Source organism: Drosophila busckii, chromosome X (genome assembly GCF_011750605.1).
Source record: "Drosophila busckii strain San Diego stock center, stock number 13000-0081.31 chromosome X, ASM1175060v1, whole genome shotgun sequence".
In the NCBI taxonomy this organism is placed as follows: Eukaryota; Metazoa; Arthropoda; class Insecta; order Diptera; family Drosophilidae; genus Drosophila; species Drosophila busckii.
The window spans coordinates 16461076-16487614 of record NC_046608.1 but is presented as its reverse complement, the minus strand read 5'-3'; the positions used below and the strand labels follow the sequence as shown (position 1 = coordinate 16487614).

At 41.4% G+C, this 26539-nt stretch overlaps 5 protein-coding genes across 5 annotated transcripts in view; 1 reads left to right on the top strand and 4 right to left on the bottom strand.

The window, feature by feature from the left end:
- Positions 1–97: 97 nt before the first annotated feature.
- LOC108606475 (cytochrome c oxidase assembly factor 6 homolog) lies at positions 98–666 on the bottom strand. Its single transcript, XM_017996602.1, has 2 exons — positions 648–666; positions 98–565 (listed from the first exon to the last, which is right to left on the bottom strand). The coding sequence occupies exon 2, from the start codon at positions 462–464 to the stop codon at positions 186–188; it is 279 nt and encodes a 92-aa protein (XP_017852091.1). The 5' UTR covers positions 465–565; positions 648–666; the 3' UTR covers positions 98–185.
- Positions 667–2501: 1835 nt separating this feature from the next.
- Positions 2502–9157, bottom strand: LOC108606471 (histone-lysine N-methyltransferase EHMT2). The gene is made up of 10 exons (XM_017996599.1): positions 8968–9157; positions 6144–7889; positions 5772–6088; positions 5400–5710; positions 4457–4698; positions 4196–4386; positions 3967–4128; positions 3369–3906; positions 2929–3302; positions 2502–2866 (listed from the first exon to the last, which is right to left on the bottom strand). Exons 1-10 carry the CDS (start codon positions 9022–9024, stop codon positions 2671–2673), a joined length of 4134 nt encoding a protein of 1377 aa, XP_017852088.1. The 5' UTR covers positions 9025–9157; the 3' UTR covers positions 2502–2670.
- A 3301-nt stretch (positions 9158–12458) lies between these two features.
- Positions 12459–14521, bottom strand: LOC108605867. The gene is made up of 3 exons (XM_017995679.1): positions 14269–14521; positions 13833–14203; positions 12459–13779 (listed from the first exon to the last, which is right to left on the bottom strand). The coding sequence occupies exons 1-3, from the start codon at positions 14343–14345 to the stop codon at positions 12518–12520; spliced, it is 1710 nt and encodes a 569-aa protein (XP_017851168.1). The 5' UTR covers positions 14346–14521; the 3' UTR covers positions 12459–12517.
- A 258-nt stretch (positions 14522–14779) lies between these two features.
- On the top strand, positions 14780–16282 carry LOC108605871 (beta-1,3-galactosyltransferase 5). The gene is made up of 2 exons (XM_017995685.1): positions 14780–15197; positions 15251–16282. The coding sequence occupies exons 1-2, from the start codon at positions 14903–14905 to the stop codon at positions 16156–16158; spliced, it is 1203 nt and encodes a 400-aa protein (XP_017851174.1). The 5' UTR covers positions 14780–14902; the 3' UTR covers positions 16159–16282.
- Positions 16283–17547: 1265 nt separating this feature from the next.
- The window catches only part of LOC108605953, a 35001-nt gene continuing 26009 nt past the window's right edge, over positions 17548–26539 (bottom strand). Inside the window, exons 4-9 of the mRNA XM_017995773.1 lie at positions 19293–20454; positions 18967–19142; positions 18626–18899; positions 18275–18569; positions 18099–18214; positions 17548–18039 (exon numbers count right to left, since the gene is read on the bottom strand). Of these exons, the coding sequence (XP_017851262.1) occupies positions 17888–18039; positions 18099–18214; positions 18275–18569; positions 18626–18899; positions 18967–19142; positions 19293–20454 (2175 nt within the window). The 3' untranslated portion in view covers positions 17548–17887. The remainder of the gene's footprint in view (positions 18040–18098; positions 18215–18274; positions 18570–18625; positions 18900–18966; positions 19143–19292; positions 20455–26539) is intronic.

The window sequence follows — 26539 nt, the reverse complement described above, 5'->3', positions numbered from 1 at the left end:
GCTAAACAAAACTGCACTTGTGCATTGATAGCAGCTTTTATCCTATTTGAAATGCAATTGAAATGAATTTAGTAGTTATGACAATAGCACACGCCAATTTATAAATTAGTCATCTGTTTTTTATTTAGCCTACACTACAACAATATAAAAAAAACTGTCGAGTAACAATACACACCAAAATCATGTCACTTGGCCGGCTTTTCGGGTTTAGTGCGTTCCTCTAACGGATCATAACCTGAAGCCATTTTCTCTTTAAACTGTTCGTAGGTACGTTTGCGATCAAAGTGCTTCACCCATTGACCGGGACAGGATTTCTCGAATGCCTTGCGCATTTGTTGACAGGCATTGGGTACTTTTTCACCACTCGTTGAGCTATGTTTGGGTGCATTTTCGTCCAGACACTTCCAGTATTCATCACGGCTGGACCAGCATTTGGCACGCTCCGCTTTATCCGGGAAGCTCATATTTTTGCTTTCGGTGTTTTGGTTTGTTATTTTCTATTAAACATGCGCTCAACAAATGTAATACTTATAAGTGACGGCGGTCTATGGCAGCACAGTGTTCGCTATAAATAAAAAGCATTGTTAGTCACAGATACAACAAGAGTAACATGTAATAAAACAAAATAAATTTACTGTAAAACCAACCTCAAAATTACAAAACAATTGGGCTATAAAAAATATAGTGTGACCAATGCGTTTTATGCTTGCAAACAGCTGTGCACTGTAAGACACATTTTTTTGTAGCTAGATTCAGCTATTTTATCGACTTAAAATGGCATTAGCAAAAAAAAACTGTTTAAAAAGCTTGACTCCATTTTATCGGCGCACATTAATTGTTTTCAATTTTGAAGTTAAACACTTGTTACTTTTGTATGACAATTTTTATTTTATTTAATATCTTTGTGACTTACAACTAACATTATTGTTTTTCCTTTTTAATTTCAACTAATTAAAATGGTGTATGTACTGCTAAAAAAAACAATAGAATATCAAAAAATTGTTACAAATTAAGTAAAAACAAAACAAATATCGTATACCCATTATACTTTATAAATAACAATTTGAAAAAGCCCGAGTGTGAACGTGCAGCGAAACCGTTATATGTATAAATGTGTGCTAATAGTATATTATTAGAAATGCTGCCCCATAGCAGTCAAAATGGCGTGCAGGGGCGCAATAGAAGTCCCGTTAGACGCACAATTGACCAAAAGGTTGATTGGACACTTACAAATGTATGTATGTATATATTTTATGTTTTTATCAATAGTTGTTCAAAATAAAAAATGATTATAAACTATTTACGTTTAAAGTGGCTTAAGTATGTGTATGTGTTAAATTTCAGCATTTTGTTATTGTTGTTTATGTTAAATATGTCTATAAAACAAATACATATATTAATGCGTATATATATATATATATATATATGTATGTTTTCAAATTGGTTTAATAATAGTAGCTTAAGTAAGACTAAATGCTTAAAGTCTAAAATTAATGTTTGTGATTCGTTAGACGCAAGGATATGATTGGAACTCAAATTAAGTTAAGTTATAGAGGTTTATTAATCAGAGAATGCAGTATTTGGTCTATAGAGCTGTCGAACCATTATCTATGGTTCGCAGACTATTGCTATTTAATTGATACTATCGATAATAATTTATAAAGAAACATTAAAGAAATTATGATTACAATTCTTATTGAATAAAAAGTTCAAATATTAGTTTATGCTATTGATAGTATCGTTTACAAATAACAACAATCTTACAACTCCAATGTATGTGCATTTGTTTATACCATTCCTATAGTAAGATTTATTCAGATTGTTTCGGTTAGAAGGGGGAATTTTCTTTGAAAGCTTTTGAGGCACTTGTGGCTTACGCACAGCAGCATGTGGCAGTTGCAGTTGCAAATAGCTTTGCTTGTTAAATTAAAAACGAAATCTAAGTTTGGACAACAAAGTTACAGGGTTACGTCTACGTGTGTATGTTTGCGTGTATGTGTGTGTGTGAGTATGGCATATATATTATATAGTATACATATGACATTTATGTATTTAAAAGACTATCAGTACTTTTGCCTAGCACATGCATAAAATTTCCAAATCAATTTCAAATTATTGTTAAATTCACATGTGACTGTTTACGTGTGTGTGTGTGGCTTTTGTTAAACAATTGCATTTAGTTACATTTATATATGTATAGTATATATTTTCGCTTATGACTAGACACAAATTTTTATGCACGCCTTTACGTATTACAAATTGTTTGCTTTTGGATTACTTAATATTAACACACATAGACAAATATAATATATTATAGTATATTCTTTTTGTTTTATATATTGCACCAAGCAACATTTAGCATGTTGTTAAGAATAATATTAACTCATAAAAACAAATGTTTAATAAAAAAAAAAAAAATAAATGATTATGATAGCTATAATTAATCAAATTAAAACATTTGGCAGTCGAAGCAACAATTACAAAAGTATCGCAAACACAATAAAAACAAAAGCTATTTGCATATCAAATGCATTTAAACAAAAAAGAAGAAAAAACAAAAACTATGCATGCACTAATCGATACTCTCACATTTTGTTGCTGTGTTTATGTGCAATTAGTGCTAATTAATTTGGGCACTTTTGCATTAATATGGCATTTGTTATTGTTTTCTTAAATGTGATGCTGTTGCACATCATTTGAAAATCCTTCAAAGCTGCGCTCCTCATTTGTTGTCGATGTTGGCTCTGTGGCATTGTCAGGCGAGGGATTTGAGCTTTCGGGATGCAGCGCATATTTGCAAGAGTCCGTCAAGCATTTGCAGCCGGAACGCTGCTCGGCACGCCAGAATTTATCGCCATAATCGTAGCTGCAATACAATAAACAGTTAAAAATGAGGCCCAACCCTAGGTGGCTGCGCTGACAACTTACCAAATCTCCTCGCCTGCATCGATATCGCGACAGGCGAAGAAAGCAATTTTAGGAAAGCGATAATCCTGATGCTCGTAGAACACACGCACAGCCAAAATATTTGGCTCGCACGAGTGATTAAAGAAGCGACTAATATTGCCATAATAATTGGCATCAATGCAATGGCCATTGTTCAAGTCAAAGTAGTAACTATCGTCGGTGCGTCGATCCGCCTCCGGTGCTGTGAGTATTTCGCCCGTATAGCAAGCGACAAAGCTGCCCTTGGGCACATTAGCCAGCGCACGCACGCCCCAGCCCTTGCTGGTCTCCTCGCACTCGACAATTTGCAGTGGCACGCGTATGCCGTTCTGCACTACGCGATTCTTGCAGGATAGCTAAGGATAGTGGACATGCATTTAGTAAGTGTTCGTTAATTTGTTAATTTGTTTTTTTTAGCTAACCTGATTGCAGCCGCAGACATCGTTGCACTCGAATATCACAGCTGGATCATCATAGTTAAAGTCACAATTGAGTCGCGACTCCGCCGTATACCAGTTCTGCGAGGAGGCGCCATTGCACTGGCAAGCATCGCTGCTGCAGCTGTCCAAGCAGCTGCAGATGCGCATTTGGGAAACGCGTCTATCGATCTGCACCGAATTCTGTTGTATAATGCAAGTGGTTATGTACTTAAAGTCGGGCCACATAAGCGCATCCGCTTCATCCTCATGCTCGGACATGATGAGCTCATTGCGCACCGCCTGTATGGGGCGCAGCTCGCGTCCATTGGAAGCATCAGCGCAGACGACGCGTGTGCGCAAGCCCAGCGGACGAAAGCTACGCATTTGCATATTGAAGCCAACAATGCGTCCGCACTCGGACTCCTCATTGGGTATGCAGTCAAAGGGCAGCTGCTCATGCCGATTCTTGATCATCAGGTCAGCGCCATTGGCAATCAAGGCAATGCACATGCGCGTAACCGAATGACGACAAGCAATGTGACTGAAAATAACAACAAAACATTTAATTGAAATTTGCATAAATTAGCTGCTGCCCACTTACAGCGGCGTGTCGCCCTCAACATTTTGCACATTGCAATCGGCGCCAGCTTGCAGCAGCACCGTTATGGTCTCCAGTCCATCATTGTGCAGCGTCGACCAATGCAGCACCGTATTGTTGTCATTGTCACAGATATTGGGATTAGCCCCATGATTGATAAGCAAGCTGCGCATGAAATAAATTTGTTTAGCAAGAGCATTTAGCATTTAGTTTAGTCTCAACGCGCGCCTACCTAACAATATCCGTATGTCCCAGCTCTGCTGCCCACACCATAGCCGTCCAGCCGCCCTCATCCTGTGCATCAATCAAGCTCAGAAAGTTTGCTATATTCTGCGAGCTGCGATAGCTGTCCACAATAAGCTGAGCCGCCTCCAGGCTGCCCAGTTTGGCAGCAATATGCAAGCTAGTCATGCCATCGGGTCCCTGAGCAAAACAACAACAAAAAAGAAAGTTAAAGCTTGAGCTTGAGTGCAAGCGAGCGAGAGTTACGCACCTTGATGGCCACATCGGCGCCGCATTGCAGAAAGAGATTTAGCATATCGCACTTTTCATTCATTACGGCGCACATGAGAGCCGTGCGCAGTTCGCTGTCCACGATGTTCACAAAATTCTGCAAGCTTGCGCCCTTGCAGAGCAGCAAATAGGCCATTTGCAAAGTGCCGGAGTGAGCGACCAGATGCAGGCAGGTACCATTGAGGAATTCACGCATTCGCTGTAGCACATTGTAATCCGCAGCTGTGAGTGAGTGAGAGAAAGCAACAACATTTATTAAAAGCTCTAACGCTAAAGTGAATATGTAACATCTTATCGATACTATCGATATAATTAATTGATATCAAATTGCTGCTAGTCTATTTTGTATTGCCAAGCATTTAAATACAGTTTTTAATTAAACATTTAATCTATAGCAGCTAAATATCTTGCTATATATATATTTTGAGAATGATAATTAATAAAATAATACAAATTTACAAATTGTAAATTAAGCAATGAGTTTCTTTTTTTTGTATTTAAATTTATAAAAAAAGAAAAATAGCAAGCATGTACTTTTTATAAGCTGCAGCTTTGAATTAAATATTTAATCAATTGTCTCTAAATATCTGCTGTTTACTTTTTTGTAAATAGGAAATCATTTCCAAATATATGCAGACAGAACAAATTTAATTAAAGAATTGAAAATTGAATGTATACGATATGAAATTGCCTTTTCTCTTTTGTATTGTTATCATATAATTAAAATTTATGAAAAGAGTAAAGTGTAGATATTGAAAATCCAATTGCTGCTGCATACTTGTATATTTAAAATTATATAACTTTAGGCTTAGCTGTAGCTTGCAATTAAGCATTTAATCGATACTATCGATATATTGAATTGTCTTAAAAGTTCTCTGCTGTATATTGAGAAATAATTGTATTTTTCTTGAAGCTACACTTACCCAATATTTCGGCTACGCGCTCCAGATCATCGTTCTGCACGGCGTAGTACATGTCGCGTGAGCTGAACTCGGTGGTGACGCGTCCACTGCTGGAGACGATGTGACCACGCAGCACAACATTCATCACCGACTCGGGTATGAGCTGCTCAAAGGGAATGCTCGATGAGCCGCCGGCAGAGGATGAATTCGATTTGGCTGGACGTGTGCCATTGGCTTTGAGGCTGCCGGTCTTGGAGCGTGTCTTGCCAGCGACGCCGCTGCGATTGGCAAGCTGGCTGAGATGCGCTGACGTGGTCAACTTGGCGGGTTTACTAAAAGCAAAAGATGAGGATTATACTGCATGAAATATTTGCTGGTTGGGTGGAGGCTTACATTTTGGTTTTTTGAGCTGGCAAAAATACGGGCAAGGATTGGCATTTCATGGTGACGGTGGAGGTGCGTTCGGGCGTATCGAGACCACAGTGTGGACACTTTAAGACCAGCAAGGGACTGGCAAAGTTGTTGCTGGCATTGGCATTGCTGGCTGCTGCTGCTGCAGCTGCTGCTGATGTTGTTGTTGTTGTTGTTGTTGATGTGGCTGCTGCTGTTGTTGTTGTTGTTGTGGGCGTCTCATAGGGACTGTTGAGTATGAAACGCTGCGCGCAGTCGGGATGAAAGAAATGCTGCTGCTTGCATAACATAAACTTGCCCTGCAATAATAAATCAATTAAATATATAACATATTGCTATCTCTTTCATGCTCACCTGAGTGCAAAAGATGCCGCAGCCGGCGCAGCAATTGTGCGACTGCAGACGCTTCTTGTGATCATCGCAGAGTATCATGTAGCCGACCCGTTGGCTGGGACGCAGCAGATTGTGCACCTCGGAGGCGAGCTCATTGCAGCAGCCAATCTTCTGCTCATCAATGTTATCAATGGCACAGCAGTAGGAGGAGTCCGGAGCATTGCGTGCATAGTACTGCGAGCTCTGCTGGCAGAGACAAATAAATTCCTTATGGCCAGCTCTGGCTCTAGTGCCCGCTGTGGTTGTTATGGCTGCAGCGGAGTTAGCAGCAGCTGCAGCCGCCGCTGCCGAAGTGCTGGGCACAGCATCCTGCTGATCCTGCTGCGCTGCTTTGGCCTTGCGTGTGAGCTTGGGCGTCGGCGTGGCAGCAGCTGCTGCTGCTTGCAGCTCCTTGGCGGCATTGCGTAGACGCAAAGTGACGCTGGGCTTGCCCACATGCACCCGCGTGGTGGGCACAAACTCCTCGTTGTCGGTGTTGGAGCTGTCGTTCTCGCTGGCCAGCTCGGCGTTCTTGCGTCGCAGGCCCAGCTGCTTTAGATGCTTCTCCTTTTGCTTGGCCAGCTTGCGTTGTTGCTTCTTGTTCAGCTTGCGCTCCTCGGGCGAACGATTGGCATTCAGCTTGTCTGCCTTGATTTCGCTCATGAACTGCTCAAAGTCGGGACAAGCTGGCTGCAGACTCTTGGCAAGCAGCGCTGCATCCGAGTTGTCTATGTCGCGTTGCGATTTGAAGAGCAGACGCTTCTTAATGGCAGCACTGCCAGCGGGATGCGCATGATCCAAGCTGCTCTCGCTCTTTTCGCTCTTCTGGCGCGAGGCGGAGCAGTGGGAGCTGGTGGGAGTCAATGCCGCCGCTGTCGCCGCCGCGGCCTCCTCACACTCCTCTGCAGCTTCCCATTGGGCCATGCGCTCGATGTGCTTCGTTTCGAATTCGCAGCGCAGTTCATCGTTTTCCAGTATCTTGGGTGTGGGCTTGATGCGCCGCTTGGAGCGTTTGGGCAGCGGCTGCTCCAGCGTGGCGCGCGGCTTGTTGCCGTTGGTAAGTGATACGGCCACGCCCATCGGCATGCCTACGCCTACGCTTTGTGTTGCTGCTGCTGCTGCTGCCTCCACAGGCGGCACTTGTATTTTGGCTTTGCGTCCACGTTTCTTGGGCGGCGTCTTCTCGTCCAGCAGCGTTGGTGCCAGCTCTGCAGCTGCTGGCGGTGGCAGCGCTGCTGGCTCTAGTTTCACATCTTCTGGCCATTGCTGACCTGCATCTGTGCGATTGCCCAAACGCACGCTGCGGCGCATGCGCTTGGCATCACCGCTGCTGCTGCTGCCACTGGGCGTGGCATCCTCCTCCTGCTCTGTCTTTATCTGCAGCTCATTCAGCTGCAGCTCCTCCTCGGCCAGCTTGCGTTTGCGTCCCACTTTTCGCTCACTCTCTTCAGCGCCCTCCTGTTGCGGCGGCGGCGGAGGCTGCTGTTCCGCTTCTGGTCGAATCTTCTTGGCGCGTCCACGCCCACGCTTAACTGGCGGCTCAATGCTCAACTTTTCAGGCTCCTTCTTGACATCAGTCTGCTGCTCCTGACTCTCAGTTAGCTGCTCTTGGCTCTGCTCCACTTCCACCAGCTCCTTTTCCCTTTCCTTCTCCGGCTGCTGCTCTGGCAGCTCCTCTGTGGGTCGCGGTGTGCGACGCAAGCGACGCGTGCTGCTCGCATTTTGTTCCTGCGCACAAACAACAAGCATTTAAAATTAAAATTAATCAGTTCTCTTTCCTCCCCCCACCCCCAGCACTCGTTCGCTCTTTCACACACTAACACTCTCTCGAGTGCTCGACATGCTCATCGTTTATCTAAAGCATATAGTATATATATTTATATAGTCACTATATATCACGGACTGATTTCGTTAAGCGCAATTCGCGTTTGTAGCCTGGGGTTGGCCTGGCAACCGCTGTCTACACAATCTTGGTTGAAACCCCCTACACAAATGACCCCACCCCCCCACCAACCCCACCCTTATCACTTACACACCCCTCTCTGTGTATGTGTGTGTGTGTCAACTGTCACGCTAGTTGCTGTTTATTTATTTAGCTAAACTGCAAATTAAATTCAATAAAAGTTCTAAACAATATATAAAATACATAATATTAAAAAAAAAAATTGAGCTCAGTGTCTGCATTTAACTACAGTCAATATTATAAATAAATTATTTTATTTTTTAGAAAAAATTATCATCAGTTTTAAATAGTTTATTTTACATATGTTTTCTTTATAGCCAAACAAACCACCAAAGATTCAAAATAAGCAAAACCAAAAATGTTGTTCATCACTGTTTTTCACTAAATTTTAAAACTACAAATAAAAGTGTGCATCCCCTTAATCAAAAGCAGAGTTCCCCTAATTTCAACAAATTATGCTTTGCCCGAAAAGTTTCATCAATAAAGAGAGCACGTAAATGTGCGAGAGAGAGAGAGAGAGACAGAGTTAGAGAGAAGGTGCATTGATGACGATCAATACTTAGCAATTATTCATCCAAACTAAACAGATAACATACGTATGTATGTATGTGTGTACCTATATATATTTTCTTATCTACCTATATACTATTATTTATTACTTTTATATGTTATTTGAGTGCAGCAAAAATATAACAAGAATTTGCTTAAAAAGGGAAAAATCATGCGCGCTCGCTCTTTAAACAAAAATAAATAATTTACACAGCAAGTGTATCAAACATTAAAAAGATATACACACACACACACACACACATAGAGAGACATGGCTCATATTTATGTACTTACGTTTTTATCAGCAGCGGCGCTGTCGTCGCTGGCAGCAACAGCATTAACAGCATACATCAACGTTGAATCTGTTACGTCACTGTTAACAGCAGCGTTGACAACAAGTGGAGCAGCTTCGGTAACTTTTAGCAGCAGCGGCGATGGCAACGCCGGTGCTGGCGATGCTGCTGCTGCTGCTGTTGTTGTTGTTGTTGTGCTTGTAGCTGCTGTGACCTCGACTGTTAGTATTGTTGTTGCTGTTGTCGCTGCTGCTGGTATTGTGCTTGTTTCATCTGGCAGCGCTGCTAAAGTTGACGCCTCAAGCTCTGCCTGCGCGTCGATGTTAGCGTCGGCATTGGCGGCAGCTTCAACTTCAGCCTCAGTCTTAATAGTTTCGCTTGCAGTTGCTGCATCTCCGGTTCTCGTTGCAGTCTCAGTCTCTGCAATATTTGCAGCTGCTGCAATTTTCAATGTTTCCTGCTCCAATTTTACAGTAGTATTTGTTGTTGTTGTTGGAGCTGTTGTTGTTGGTTTTGTATTTGTTGTGTTGTCATCACTGCCATTGTCAGCTTCGACTTCGTTTAAACGCTCGGCGTCTGTCGCTTCGTTAGGCGGCGCAGTCGATGTCGGCTCTGCGTCAGCGTAAGCAGCAGCAGCAATTGATGTCTCTGTTTGCTCTTCTTCTGCTGCTGGTGGTGCTGCTGCTGTTGGTGCTACTTCTGCTGTTGAATTTTCCGCATTTTCGGCCGCCTTTTCAACGATTGTCTCTTGCTCCACCTTCTCTTCGCCATCAGCTTTTGCTACCTCACTTTGAATAGTCTTGGGGCTCTGGCCTTGAGGCAGTGGCTGTGGCTTTGCTGTTGCTGCTGCGGCCGCTGCTGCTGCTTCCGTCTCCAGCTTAACAGGCGCTGTAGCGTCAGCGTCTGCAGCAGCCGCATTCACTTTTGCTTGCGTTATCTCCTGTTGCTTCTCTGCTTGCTTTTTGTCCTTCTCCTTATCTTTGTCTTTGTCCTTATCTTTATCCTTGCAGGCAAATTGATTGTTGGCCAAATTACGCCATTTAACCGTTTTATCCTCGGCCAGGTCCAAATTTAACAGCGTGCCACCCTCCTCCGTACTCGTCGCACAATCGCTGTTAAATGTGCTCGACATGCTGTTCAACAGCTCCACATAGTCCGTCATAGTGCTGCTGCTTTGGCTTGGCTTCCACGCCCCCTTCTTGATGTTTTATGAGTTTATGTTTGATTTTTAAATTTTCTGACTTTTCGTCTCTCTCACAGTTTATTCTGTTTGTTTATTTGTTTCTTTTTCAGTTTCTCATTGTGCACTTTGATTGAATGTTTGCTTCAACTGCGCTGCTGTTATTGCATATGTATGTATGCACATTTTTGTTTTGCACTGAAAATTATATATACACACACATACACATTAATATATAGAGACACACACATAATTATAGCTTATTTATTTACGGAATCAATATTGAGCAGCAGCAGCAGCAGTAACGGTACACAACATATGTCTCTGCCCAACTGCCAATAGTGAAGCCTACAAAAGAATGTAAAAATAACTGAAGTTTAATGCTGTTAATGCTAACAGTTGACAGTGGGTACACGCTGTATGAAACGCAGTGAAAATTATATCAATTACATTTAAATCGCATACGTGCCATACAGCAGAGACTCATTAATAAACAATTATATACAATTTATATAGTATATATTTTCAATTATAGCTTTTTTTTGTATAAATTTTATAGATTGAATTTGATTGCTTTCATCATATCGAGTACACACTGTAGCAAAAAAAAAATTAGCATACACACTAAACTGTTTCAGCTAAAATAATAAAATCTCACTCTCTGCAGGCTTCACCGTATGTGTGCTGAGCGCAGTTATGTTTTTCGTGTGATTAAGCTTTAGGCTCTCCCTCCGCATACACCGTTAATTTCACAAAAACTTGACAGCGATAAGATGTGTGTGCTGTGTTCGTTCGTTCGTGTATGCGATGGACTCAAAGACCGATTGACGATTTATCTATTAGCGCAACTATTTTGCAGCTGATTTCAACTGTAAATTTTCATTATGAAAAAAGCGATGTGAAAAGAGGCAGTGCAGTCGGCGCAGCCCAACCAGGCTAACAGCCGTTAAGCAGCAAACCTACACACACACAGACACACAAACGCAGCTGCCTACCGACAGGAGCTGTGTTAATAGGCTGCCGGGGGGTGAAGTAAGCCACCTACACTCAACACAGACACACACACGCATTTATGTATACGCGCGCTTGGAACGTTAACGTTGACACCACGAGACGACGCCGACAGCGACTACAACTGCGACTGCGACTGCAAGGCAGCGACTCAACTTTAGCTTTGCGTAAATTTTTATAAATATGTATGTACATACATACATATGTTTTGTCGAACTGTGTAAGCACACAGACATATACACGATGTATACACATATATGCACTTTTAATTGAAATGCATTAATTTCTTCACTAATGTATGTATTTTAAAAACTGCAAATTTACAAAATTTAAAAAAAACACACAAAACAAAAAATATAATAAAACACTTTACGGTTTCTGATTAGCTCACATGCTGTTTTTTTTTTTTCAGCTTTATTGTTGTTTTACTTTTCGTTTTGCTCTTGCTTCGACGTCTTCTTGTACTAAAACACGACCGTGCTGTCGCTGCGGTGGCTGCTCAGTCGCGGCGCTGCCGTCAGCGGAGCTATTGTTGTTGTTGTTGTTGTTGTTACTGCTGCTGTTAAGACAAGTTGTAATAACTTTTATTTATTGCTTTTGGACTTATTTAAAGCTACACACAATTTTAAGCTCACTTCCACTCTCCATCGAAAAAAAATACACTGTTAATTATACATGGATGCAAAAAAAGTTTTTCTTACTGTTAACTTGTGTTTTTTGTTCTTTTCACACTGTTAATTCACACACTCATACAGCGGCCGCGTTAAACTCAAATACTGCTTATATTAATTATGATTGAACTGGATATTTAATGTTACAAAAGAAAATAAAGAAAAACACACACAAAAAACCGCACGTTTGTTGTTGTTGCTGCCTGGCGATTTATGTTCGTTTATCGATACCTGTATTGGCCAATATGCAGACAACGGTCAAAGTAATCGTTACAACACTAAAAAATTTAAAAAGAAATCAACGTTCAAGGGCTGGCAAGTTACCATATGTGTTATACGAATTTGTGACGTCACGAATGCCAAAAATCAGAATTTCCTTAGTATTTGCTTAGCAGTGATGCCCATACTTGCAGTAGCAAAAATCGCTAAGCCTAGCTATTTTTATGATATTAAATATTTAGCCTTAAGAAATTTGTTAACATTTCATACTTACTCTCTTACTGAAATGCTCTCATTTTGAAGTTTGTGCCTAAAACATCGTTAAAGCTATTTCTACCTATGTGCATAGCAATTAAAAATACAGTCAGATTAATTATCAGCTTTTTATTTAATTCGTTACTATAAATGATATGGTTAAAGTGCAAATCACATAAATAAATCACATTGAGTGTACAAAATTTAAAAACATGTTACAAATTGCTTATAGTATAAAATCCTTTGCATTCCGGACATTTATATTTACGTGCGCTAGATGGCGCCGCTTGCAACGCTGCAAAATGATTAGTTATAACATTTAAAATTTCCTCGCGACGTTGTTCCAAGAATTCCACAGCACAGTGCTCATAATTTTTGACGCAGTGCATCAACAAGCGATAGAGGACTAACTCCGTGGAAACAAAAGTATGTAGATGACGATCAATGGTGTCCACCTGCTGCTCCACAAAGCTACGTGCAAGTTGGAGCAGCAGCTGCAACGCTTTGTCGCTAAAATAACGCATCATAGCCTCGAGAATATCCAGAAAGCTGCTAAAGTGTCCAATTTGTTGCACAAACTGCTGTCCAAATTGTTGAAGCAGCGAATCCAGTTGAAGCTGCAGTGTTCCTCCAGCGCCAAGTTGTAAAAAGTTGGGAAGCAAGCCGGTGGCGCTAAGGGCACCTACCACGGAAGCGCCTTGGGCCAGTTGGCCATGTAGCTGATGCAGGCCCAGCAGCGTTTCCTTGAGAGGAATATCATTGAGTGTGCGCACAATATCGAACTTGGAGCTGCTCTCCGCACGGCGTGAGGCTAGCGAAATGCGTTCGTAAGCTTTGCGGCTGTGCTGGCGCACTAGACGGCGCATGCTGCCGCCAGTGGTCATCTTATTAGCTAAACGCAGATTATTTATGGAGTGCGTGAAGAGCAGCAAGCTGTTGGCCAATTGTAGAACATCATAGCTGCTCAACAGCTGTTCATCGCTGACTTTCAAGTAGAGCTCATAGACGCCATTGGCTAAGCTGCCGCCGTTCAAGACCAGGCTGCCCACATTCATGCCCCTGACTGCTATCTGCGCGGCCGCATTGGGTGAAGTGCTCAAAATTTTGGTAGCTCCGCTAGCGCCCAAGCTCACGACGCCGCCTGCCACGCCTAGCCAGCTGCTGCGTGCCTCAGCATCACGCAAGGATGTACTCTGGGCATGCCAGCGTCTATCTAGCAGTCGTCCCACTGCACGCACTGTGCTATAAGCAGCGCTGCCCACGCCCACAACGCTGGCTGCTAGCAATAAAGGCGGCGCCAATGGCACCGCTATGCTGGCAGCGATGGGTACGCTGGCCATCAGTCCAGCTGTCGTGGCCAAACCATCGCCTGCTTTTATAATCTTCTGCTTAAGCCCATACGCTGGCGTTGGTTGAACTGTCAGCTGCACATCATCGTCGCCATTATAAACGCCGCCTTTGGGTGCAATTAACATGCCTGTAAAGAAAATTTAGATTTTCGGACTTCACTTAATTATTTAATCACTCTACCTTTGGGCAATGCATTGTTCTTTAGATAGCGCTGCCAGCTGGTATAGACACGGGCATGTTCATCCACAAATACCATGCAACAGCCCTCGCTATTGTTGCTGTTATTGCTCTGCAAACATTTGCGCGTGCGTATAACGGGATGACAGCTGTAATCTTTGCTCTGCAACGCTGCATCTTCATCGGTTTCGGCGCAGACCAGCACATAGATTATGGATGATAGCAAATTGCCATTTGTGTATTTACGCTGTTGCCAAACATTTGTGTATAACTGTTCTCGCTGTTTTTCCAGCTGTTTTGCATTACTTTGCGGTGTTTCGCATATTAAATTCTCAATTTTTTGTTTTAGCACATCCGCTTGCTCAGCTGACAAGCTGTCAAAATAGAACTTGCATGTACACATGTAATTATAAATAATTATTTATAGTTTTTTACTTACGAGTCCCATATAATTTCACTGCGTAAACCGCTGCTTAGCGCAAAGTCCCGTTGCACATCGTAGGCGTTGCGCGTCATTTTACACTGTTTCTTTGGCTCTTTTTTGCTTGTTTTTGGTTTTAGTTACGATATTTGGTTTGCTGTTTAGTTAAATTGCTTGCGCTGTTATTGTGACATGATGTAATTTGTTTATATATTATATGTCGTTGTTTATTGTTTCAAAATAAAATGCGCGCAGTCGCGGCAGTTTGTATGTGTGTGTGCGTCAGTGTTGTCGCTTAGCGGGCAATATGTTATCGATTGATCGATAATATTGCTCTAACTAAGCAGTGTGTGCTTAATTATAAAATATTTATAGAAGCGATAATTGCATTGGTTTAAATTTTGGCTGCCAAATTTAGCGTTTAAGCGCTAAAACGATTTGATTCTTATTTTTCATAGTTCATTCGTACAAGCCAATAAGCCGCTCATTAGAGCTAGTTCTGATCGCAACAAAAGAGCCACACTGTGTTTAATAACAACTTGGCAATTGTTTTTGTTTTGTGTTTATTCACTTCATTGTTCACTTAACTTATTAATTAGTTACTATTGCACACACATACAACGCACATACATAAGCAAAGCATGTGTGAAAAATGCGCATGCGCGGACGCAGATTAATACCAATAGTTTTATCACTTGTAGTAATTGTCATACTGTGCATAAGTTTTATAACAAATCAATTGCGCGAGAATGTGCCACAAAGAGATGCGTATCTGTTGCACTTGCCGCCCATTAAGGAAGCAGCAACAGCTGCAACAACAATAGCCGACGCTGCAGCGCTGATCCTGCCCAGCGCAGCAACATCGCCAGGCGCGCTGCTGAATCTCACTGACTTTAATTATCTGCTTGCCAGCGATGTTTGCAGACGCGCCGAACGCGAGCTGCTGGGTAAGCACATGTAGTTAATAATGAGCAATTAATAACATCATTTATTTCGTTAGGTGTGCTTATTGTAACGAGCTATGCGGGCCATGATTCGCTGCGTGCTGCACATCGTCAGGCCATTGCACAAAGCAAACTGGCCGAGCTGGGGCTGCAGCGTGTCTTTCTGCTGGCAGCGCTGCCGGCGCATGAAAGGTTTATAACCCAGCAGCAACTTGTTAGCGAACAGCAGCGCTTTGGTGACTTGCTGCAAGGCAGTTTCATTGAGGACTATCGCAATCTAAGCTATAAGCATGTCATGGGACTGCGCTGGGCGGCCACAGAGTGCCAGCAGCATGCCAAGTTTATAATCAAACTGGATGATGATATTATCTACGATGTGTTTCATCTGCGCAGATATTTGGAAACGCTGGAGGTGAGCGAGACTGCCTTGGCCACAAGCAGCGCGCTGCTGGCGGGCTTTGTGCTGGATGCCAAGCCGCCCATACGACTGCAGGCGAACAAGTGGTATGTGACACGCCAGGAGTATCCACATGCGCTATATCCATCCTATTTATCCGGCTGGCTATACATAACCAATGTGCCCACGGCCGCCAGACTGGTGGCTGAGGCGCAACGCGTGCCCATCTTTTGGATTGATGACACTTGGCTCACGGGCATTGTGCGCACTCGCCTGGGCATTCCGCTCAAGCGTCACAACAATTGGTTCTCGGCCAATTCGCAGTTCCTCGACTGCTGTGTGCGCGATTTGAAGCTGCACAACTATGAGTGCGAATACTTTGCCGGCCCCAATGGCGGCGATGCCAAGCTTTTAATTGAATTTCTGCACAACGTGGAGAAATGTTACTTCGATGAGTGCCTCAAGCGCCCACCGGGCAAGTCGCTGCAGCAAACGTGCCTGGCCACAGTCAAGTCGCCTGCCCCAGAACATGGCATTGCTCACATACAGCCGCTGCGTCTCAGCTGATTATACTCCACCTTAGTTTACATTTCTTTCTACATAGCTTTTAACTTTCTATGTAATTTACAAAAACCATAATTTATTATTTATAGTACACTCAATGCAACACGAACTCAACTCAACTAACCTGCCGTCCAATATTATATTTATTGGCAGCTCTCTGCAGCTAAATAAATAAATATATTTTTAGAAACTAAATGCCTTACAGATTTCGATATACTATTTTTATATGCGAAATATATATATTTTAACAATAGCTTTATCGATAAAATATAAAAAAATATATTTTCAATATAATATATTGTTTTGTAATAATTTTAATACATATATTAACATTTTATAGTAAAGTATACTATTATTTAGTATCTTTAGCTTTTATAGTACCCAACATATTGTTGCTTATACAGACGGACGGACAAGCGGATGAACATTCCAAGCAAGTTAGTTTATCTTGCTGGAAGAAAGAAAAAGAAAAAAATTCAAAGCAGTCCTGTTTTTCAAAAGGAAAAGCTATAGCTTAATACTATAGATAGGTATCTTTTTTACTTTGAGGTTCTTCTTGTTATTTCTTGATATATTTTTTTATTATTAAAATTGTGAGTTGGGAAATTTTTCCATGGAGATTGTCGAATCCTTAAGTCTTCTTTCATAAGTTGTTCCCTCATAAATTGAAAAGCAAAAATATTTTTTTTATCATTGTTTATTATCATAAATAGATTTAAATTAAATAAATGCAATACAATTAAGCACAATTTCATTGTACACACCAAGAAATTCATGTTGCTTTGCTTTTGTTTGTTTATAATATTTTTGTTGTCAACTTAATCATTTGTTAATTATTGCAATGTGCTCAGTTAGCTTGTCTTAATTGCTCTCTTTATACGATTTGTCATAACTGTTAAATGTATGCATGTATATGTTAATGTGTGTGTGTGTGTGTGTGTTAGTGTGCGTTGCGTGCATGTTTGCGTGTGTGTGTTGGGAAATTAGCTGGGCGTGTATGTGTGTGTGCCTCTGCGGCTGCAGTCTCTATAGAAGTTACAAAAGAGCACAAACAAGCTCTGTCGCTCTCTCTCTGATTCTCTCACTCGTTGTCGCTCACACTGCGCTTGCTGCTGAGCTCGTTTTGAATTATTCTTATGACTGTTTTGTAACTTTATAGAAAGTACGCGCTCGCAGGCCATTTTACTTGTTGCTTTGTTATACTTTTTTTTTTTTAGTTATTTGTTTAAAATTTTTAAATATAAATAAATTGTGCAGTTCTTTTTGTTGTTGTTTGTTTGCTTGTCTACTAATTGTTAGCGTTGAAATAAAAAAAAATATAGGCTAAGAGTAGGCGAATCAATTGCTGCCGCTAACGGTACTTCTTTTCGCTAAATCTAAATAAATATAAATAAATAAATTGTTTAAAGTAAATGGTAATTAAAAAAAAAAAAACAAAAAGTATACGCTTGTCAGCTACAAAGCTCTCAGCTCACAGTTCCTCTCTCTCTCTCACTCTCTCTCTCGTGTGGGTGTGTGAGCTGACAAACGTTTGATATTGACAAGGCGAGAGAGAGTTGGACATAGCGTGTTGTGTTATAAGCAAGAGAGTGAAAGAGAGCGAGAGAGTGCACTTGGTGTGCTCATCTCTGTGTGTTTAGTGTATGTTTTTTGTTTTCCTTTTTTCTTTCATTTTGTTTTTGTTGTTGTTGTTGCTGCTGCTGTTGCTTCAATTGCTGTTTGTCGCCTAAACTTATGCTACAATCTTATGCGGCTGCATCCATTTCTTCATGTAATAGCAGAACAGCGTTGAGATATAAAGTAAAATCATGAGCGCACAGGTCACAGCAAGCGCCAACACGGACGTCTTTGTGGGGCAAGGCTCAATAATGGTGACAGTCTTGTCTGCAATTAAAGATTGAGGCTTAGCAACAAGTTATTAAAGCTAAAGTCGATAAACTTACCTTTGGCAAAGTCTGTGCTGGGATCGGCCTTGAAGAATTCACGCTTCTCATCGCCAAAGTCCAAAACCAAAATCTCTTGGGAAATGTTCATATCATCTTCGCTCTTAGTCTCATTGCTAGCAGAGGAGCAGAAGGATTGAGTGCTATTGAATTGATTGAAATTTTCTTTCGCTTACCTCTCAATAGAACGACGACGCCTTCTGCCCAAAGACTCAAACGATTCCATGTTCCATTCACAGACAGCTGGCTCACAAGGTCCCAGACAGTACTTGACGTTGCACTGGAAGATGACGCCATAGCTTTCGGTAAAACGGAATGCCTCATAGGTCGACTGCAGCGCATTGCCATCGGCAGTGAAGCCCGGGAAGATGGTCGGATCTGTGGGGCAGCCATCATCATCAATGATCTTGAAGCTGGTGCGCGCATCCTTGGCCATGGCAACGCAGGAGCGAGCAAATATGCCATAGGGAGCTGTAAAAGTAAAATGGGTAAAGTCTATTGTTACATTTAGTTTTAAGTACACTTACTATCCTCGGGAATTTCAATGCGGAAGTTGAGACGATCACCAATGCGCACGGTTTCCACCTCGCGTTGTCTAGTGTCCAGGATGCGTATTCTTGGTGGTGGTGCCTCGGGCGATGAGTTAATGTGTATCATCTCAGGATCGCGTATGGGCATCATGCCGAATGTAATGTTCTTCGAGCTCATGTCATAAGTACACTTGACCTTGTAGATTTTATCAGCCTTGGTCATCACCACGCTGTGATGTTGCAGCACCACGGTATTCGAATAGACACCAGTCTAGAGAATGAGCACGAGAGTTAGTTTGTACTTTTGAGTAGTCAGTTCAGTTGTAGCTCAAACTTACCACGCTCTGTGTATTACAATCCTGTCCAGCCATAGTGAGATCTAGACGGAAAGCATCCGAGTTGATAACATCAATGTTGCAAGTCTCGGAGCGTCCCAAGGCATAGATGCGTCCATTGAAGGGCTTGTTGGTGCGCACCTGGACAGCAATGCGTGTGTCCTTGCAGTGTACAGAGACTGAAGAATGGAGAAAGAATAAGAAAAAGTTTAAAAAAATTGTTTAGTTTTGAAAAACTTAGGGAAAACTTGCTAGTAGAAACTCAGATTTTTTAGTAAGAAACAAGCTAAATGCTGCAAAACAGCTTTTGAGCTTAGCTGTGAACTTACCATCGTAGCAGGTGCCGGTCTTATCGCAGTTAACATCATTGCGCGTCATATTGGTGAGGTTGGGATCTTCGATGGTGTCCAGACTAACGGGCAGAGTGTCAATCTTGTCTAGAGTGCCGGGAGGTGAGCCTGGGGAGCCGCCAGTTGATGTAGCCGCTGACTTCTCGCACTGATTCTCAAAGTACTGGCCAATGGGCTCGCCGTGATCGATGAGTGGACGCTCGTGATTCAAATAGGTAGAGGGACCATCGGGCAGCGTCTTGTGATCCAAATGATACAAACGGCAATTGTACTGAGCGCCCTGTGGCTGACCCAAGTAGAGGAATGAGCGGCAAAGGAACTCGGATTCAATTTCGCAGGCCAGACGGCAGGCAGACTCCGAGGTCACCTGCAGCTCCTTGTCGGTGTAGTAATGAAGTCCAACGTACTGAGCAACCTTCTCCTCGGAGACGCCCATGCGTGCATTGGCAAAACCGCGCGTGTTCTTGCACGCCTGCGTGGGCTTCAGGCACAAGTTCTCAAAGTAATCCGTACCCTGTGCATCCACCAGCTGCACAAACTGGCCCGAGCTGCGACGATCCGAGTCGCTCAGCACACACTTCATGTTGTTGTAGTCGTACTCGACGGAGCGGCAGATGAAACGCTTCTCGTTCAGGCAGGCGGACAGACAGGCCTCTTTGGTGCTGGTGTAGATCAGCGCATTGTCCAGGCCACGTATAATCTTGTTGGGCACACGCTCAAACGACCACGGACGATGGCAGACGTTCTCGCTGCGCAGCTGCAGCTTCACCATATAGTACATGTTGGCCGAGCGCTGTGGCGCCGCAGTCGGATTGGCGGCCGAGGTATCGTTCTGCAGCTGGCAGTGGGTCTCCTGTGAAGGGGACAGCGGATTCACCACAAAGCTGAAGGCGGCCGCCTGGCAATCCGCCTCCTCGCGACACCAGCCCTGGCATTCATACAGCGACAAATTCTTCACACTGTAGTACGTGGTGCCGGCAAAGTCGTAATCTGTTAGCTTCTCAAAGGCCATGCGCGCCGTGGCCTGAGCGGGCAAGCCCAGTACCAGCATCATGGCCACCAAGGCGAGCATCAGGCTGGGAGAGATCATGTTCGTTGCTGCTGTTGAGTTGCGTTTTCGACTATTGCTCGTTGGGTTCATCTGGCAAAGAGAAAGAGAGAGACGGAGACGCAGAGAGTTAGAAAAGGTGCGAGCTATGATTCTTTTATAGCTAAGAAATATCTATGGATATTATATAAATATTATAATTACAAATCTATTTGCCTTGTTTCAATAGCTTCTATTATTATTATTCTATTATTAATATTGAAATTTAGAATTTCATAGAGAAATGTTTTAGCTTTTGGAAATTTCTTTACTTTGCTTTAAGCAGTTAACTGTTACTTAAATACTTAAAGCTTAATTACTTGTAGTCTAAATTAAGCTTTTGCTACCTAACCTCACATATTTGTGAACTGTCAGGCCAAATTTGCAGTTTCCGTTTGTTTGTTTGCTTTGGGTTTACAAATAAATTATTTGTGATTATAAACAAATTAGTTTAGTGTGCTGCTTTCTCTAGAGAAACACGCACAACTGTCATAGCCACAGGAATGTTCATTGGCTAAGAAGCTCAATTTCCATTTCTTTGCTTTTTGTTTATTATAATGTTGTTTGTTGGCTGTTTGTTGAATTGGCAAACGCGTTCATTACAAATTTGCCAACCGCAGCGGCATCATCAATATTGAAAGACAAGGCGAGCAAGTGGAACGTCTCCCCCTTTCCGCTTTCCCCGTTCTCATTAAAGTCTCGAGCAATGCAGGCCCAAGTAGAACTTGCGAGCCAACGAACTTGGTTTGCCTGGGAACGCTGTGGGCCAAAGCTAATAAGACAAAGAGCGACTTGGGCAGCAACAAACTCTTTTCTTGACTTTTTTGTTGTTGTACTTTTATTGGTTCGCTGCTTCGTTGGCTCAGTTAAGCGTGTAATAGGCTGCAACGGTAGCGGATGTTTAGCTGGCCACAGGCCACCACAAAGGCTCAAAGCTAATGCTGTCGACGCCCGCAATCAGCAGCAGCTAAACGCCATCTGGCGTGCAAAAAAAAAAAAAAAAATTCAAAAGAAAAACATCTAAATGTTGCTTTAGAACAAACTTAGATTTGTTTGCAACTCCTGGTACTGCAATTAGTATGCAAAGTGAGGTTAGGTAGCAAAATTCTACAACTCAACTCTACAAATTCTTCTAATTTTACAATGCAGTTTTTAAGTCAGCTTAGCTTTTTTTTAGATTTAAGAAATAGTTTATAGTACTTTACGCTTAATTTGAGGTTGATAAAACTTTGAGCTGCAGCTTTAGTATGAAAATAGTTTTGACTAAGAAACTTAGCTAACTTTAATCAGCTGCAAATTAGGCTTAGTTAAGGTTTAGATATCAGTTTATTGCTCAAGCTAAGCATTGAAGAAGCAAGAAGCAAAACTTTTAAGTAACCTAAGTAAGACTTAACGCTTGAAGTGAGGTTAGGTTGCATTTTATGCTGCAACTTAACTATAAAAATGAGCTTAGTTTAGCAGTTTAGGCTGACTCGCTTTCAAATATATTTGTTGATAGTATTGTGTTGAAAAAGAATTTAGCAGCACATGCTGGCACAGTCGATGAGTATATTAGGTCTGCATGCATTTGCATTTGCATTTTGCATTGGTGGCTGCTTTGGGGGCTGGGATTGCATAATGAACTCGTTGCAAATGGTCAATGCCATGCGGAAGTCTATTGGCCTCTCGCCTTATATGTATATGCATGGAATATTAACGAAATGCGAATATGTTGGCGGCCATTTAGGCAACAAATTTATGGATTTTTAAACGCCTACTAAAAAGCGCTGAAGCAAATGCAAGCAGCGCCCCGAGCGCACCTCAAGCAATTATATTAACATATTCAATTCAATGCAAGTGGGGGGTTAGAGTTGTTGTTGCTGCTGCAGTTGCTGTTGCAATTATTTATAGCAGCGTATTTATAACAGTCGAAACTTAGCAGGGAAGCCACAGGCAAGCGGCAGGGGGCAGCGGGGCAGCGGCTGACAGCCAAGGGCTTAAATGATTATAGAGCTCGAGCCTATGCAGCCTACGTAGCTATTACAAACAATATTAACTCAATGGTTGCAAGTCGCGCGAGCTGCGCATTGCTGCCGTGTCCAATTGCAACATGAGCAGCATTGACAACAAGCAGCAACATGGCTTGTAAGCAATAGGTGGCAAACAGCAGCAGCACAACAGGAATGTGCCACAGCAGTCAAAGCAGCAGCAGCAGCAAGCAGCAGCAAGCAACCAGCAACTGTTGCTGGCAGTTGTTTTTAGCTTGCTGCTTTATTTATTTAGTTTTTAGCATTTACCTGCGTGTGTTTTTATTTTTTTTTTTTATGTCTTGCCAGTTCGTGTTTTACAATTGGCAATCTGCATGCGTTGCTTGCTGGCAGTGCCACAAAATGAAATGCGTTTGAGCCAATTACATGTTGCTGGCGATCGCCACGATCGCAGATAACGCATTGCTACACATTTGACGTTATTGCTGTTGGTGCTGCTGCTGCTGCTGATGCTGCGACTACAACTGTTGCTCACGATTTGTTTTATTTATAGACATGCTGCGCGTTTATTTTTGGCTGCCCACTTGGGCACTTCACTTCAGCTGCGTCCTTGGCTTAAACGCAACGTGCCACTTCTAATTTGCCCTAAAGCCGACAATCAGCTGCAACTCGCTGTTGCCACCACTTGCTTGCCACAGTTGTTGCAGCTGCTGCTGTTTGCAACAGTTAAAACTAAACGCATTCGATTGCTGCCGGCAAATGCAATTTTGTTATTTATTTATTTCTGAGCAATTTTTGTTGTGCTTTTATTGCTGTTTTTATTTAATGCATTGATTGTTTGATTATTTATTTAATAACTATTTGGTTAATTAAGCGAAATGGTTTAAATAACTTGAAGTTGCTTAATGCTTGCCAAAAAATGTTAAGTACTCTTGCTTATCAAAAATGACTTTCAATTAGTTTTTTGTATGAATTTAATATTAAGCGTTGAATTAAATTTTGCACAATATTTTTTTTTTTTATTTGATTGTGCCCATTAAATGATTTATTAGCATATATTAAGCAAAGCAAATGTAAAAATAAAAGTAAAAGCAAAATGAAGCCAAACAAATAGTTTCAAAATTGTAGTTGATTAGGAATAAAATATAAGTATCATATTATATTTATAATTGTCAGTTCATCTTTAATTATTTGTTTTCTCTTTAAAAAAGATTTGAGTGCAGCATACGATAAAATTATTTCAAAATCCAGTTTCAGCAATTTACTGTTACAAGTGCCACAAAGATTTCTTAAAGTGCAGCCTGCAATTGTTGCAACGTGTAACTTGCCACTGCAGTAGCCCAAATAAGCTGCAAGTTGTTGCCGCTGGCTAAGAACACAGGAAACAAAAACAAAGCGAAACGAAATGAAACGAAACGAAATGAAAATAAAGCTATAGTCATATATGTTAAGTGACTGTTTGTTTGTGTGTGGCGCCACTAAATAGGCGTTGCAAGCTGCGTGCCTAGAAGTTTAAGCAACAATAGCAGAATTAAAGTTAAAGCCAAGGGCTGCGTTGGTGTTATGCCAATTGAAGTTGAAAGTTGCAGCTGGGGCGTTAACAGAACTGTGGCCGCACTCAATCAATACATGTAACAGGCAACATGCAGCATGCAACATGCAACAGCTAAGCAGCGCTGCTTTTAGTTATGAGTTCTGCTCTTTTGTTTTGGTCAGTGGCGCGTACTTTGTTTAGTTGTTGCTGCTGGCCTCTGGTACTTGCTGCTGCTGCTGCTTGTGGCTAACTAGCAATCAAGTAAATTGTACGCTTGGCCAAATGGGGGCTGTGGCCTGGGCTTGGGCTTGGGCTTGGGCTCGAGGGCGCCCTCAGCATTGAGTCTAAAGGTTATCATTAGGCGCGTTTACTTCCTCTTACAATTCTACGCTAATTGTTGCGCCCACTTGTGGGCATGGCACGCTCGCAGGTAAAAGTAACCTTCAAAAGGTCAGCCTACAAAATTTCGAAAATCTAAGCAACTTTGCAATAGTGAAAGTAATACGCACTACAATTAAACTCAATTAACTTTAATAAAGTAGAAAAAAAGAAGAAAACGACAACTGCCCAAAAGCCCAAAAGCTTTAACGTTTCTTCTTTCTGTTTATTTGCCGCCTTCAACTTGTTGCTTTTCTAATGACTCTGACCAATGTGAAAGCATAAAACGAAAGAAAGCATAAATAAAAGCTAAAATAGTTTAACTTGTTTTTGTTGTTGCTGCTGCTGCTGCTGCTGCTCAGAGACAGTTAGAGTTGCTTGCTTAATTAGTTTACATGCGACAGTTATGAGCTTTAGCTATATATATTTATATAAAGTGTATGTGTGTGTAGAACTAGTGAAAGTTGCAGCAATTAGTCTAAAGTTAATGACAAAGACTTTTAGCAAGAGCAAGAGCGCGAGAGTTGATTTCGAAAATTATTATTATTGCATTCATATAAATATTAAATTTTTATGCGTCTAAGAAGCCTAAAATTAAATTTTTATTGTTCAAATTTGATTTGAAAATTTGTTACGTATGCATGCTTATAAATATTAAATTAATTATTTTTTGTTGAAATTTTCATGTAAATATTTAATTTTAAATGTAGCTAGCTACATTTGAATTATTTATGGCTGAAATGTGATTGAAAAGTTTACTAATATTTCCGACATATTTTACCGCTTTAGCTAATTTTGTCTTCATAAAAAACATACAAATATTAATACTAATATTAATACTATTAACAAGCTAAAAATCTTAAATCAAATAATAAAATATTAAAAGCTTAACGCACAGCACAACAAATTCGTTTGTTTAATATTGAATTAAACTTTCAAAGCAATGAAACTTTTTGAAATTAAAAGTGTAAGCAATTTGAAATGAACCAATGCTAGCTTAAATTACTTCAAGACTCAGTTGCAGCTCTTTAACTTATTTTTTTTTTTTTTTTTGTAATCATTTACAACTTGAGCTGCTCATACGGCTTACACTGCGAGCCAAGTGTCTGTGCCTTGTTGTCTGTTTGGTTTGACAGAAGAAATCTTTAGCAAATACTTGAGCTGCGCATGATTTTCCAGTTAAAAGCGCTTTAAGGTTGCGCTTCCTTTCGTGTGCCAGCAAAAAGACAAAGAGAGTGAGAGACTGTGTGAGAGAGAGAGAGAGAGAGAGAGAGGGGGCAGGAGAATTGCATTTGGCCAACACTTGAAACTTGACGCACATCGAACATGCAAACAGTTCTAGGCAAAAACAAAACGGATATGTCTGCAGTCCGGTGTCGGCAACACTTGCCACAAAAGCGCAGCAAACGGAAATGCAAGAGACTTTTCATATGCAGCTGCATCTCTTTCTAACTCTCGATCTCTCTCTCTTTCTACATGCAGCTGTTTAGCTTTCTATGCAATTATGTAATTTTCAATCATTGCAACAACGCTGCAAACACCTGCCACAATCATTCAACACAGCTTCGCTCTCTCTCGCTCTCTATCTCGCTCTCGCTCTTACTTTGCTATTGCTATAAAAGTGCTAAACTATAATTGCCATCGAACAATGCAGCAACATGTCAAGACGCCAGCAGCAGCAACACCTGTAGAACCAGCAGCTGCCAGAGTTGCCATGCAGCATTAAAATTATTAAAAGTTATAATTAAACGAGCAACAAGTCGAGTTTGCAGCAATTTTCTTATTACACTTACAGCAAGCAAAAGCTTCTAATAGTGTAAATTTTTAGTTTTGTTTTATATTTATAAAATTAAAATTATTTAAAACATTAATAATAATTCAAATATTGTGCGTGCATATGTCATAACATTTTTTAATATATATTTTGTTTGAAACAAATTTAATTTACTCAATTGCCAAATAAATGAAATTTTTATATATATTTTTTTTTAATTTTTAAAGCCAGCCAGCGACCTTCAGCAAATAGCGCAAGCGTAAACTAAAACTGGCATTGATTTAAGCTTGCAACACACACAGACAGACAGACACACTTGCAACTTGCCACACACTCGTTTTAGCTATCAGCGCTGTGGCCAGCTGCAGCTGCTGCGGCATGCAACAAAAACAACAACAGCAAACTTAAATTCAAAGTGAAATGCTTTGCAAAAACATTTTACACAAATTAATTGCAAATGTGTTCCTGGCATGCGGCAAGGGCTAG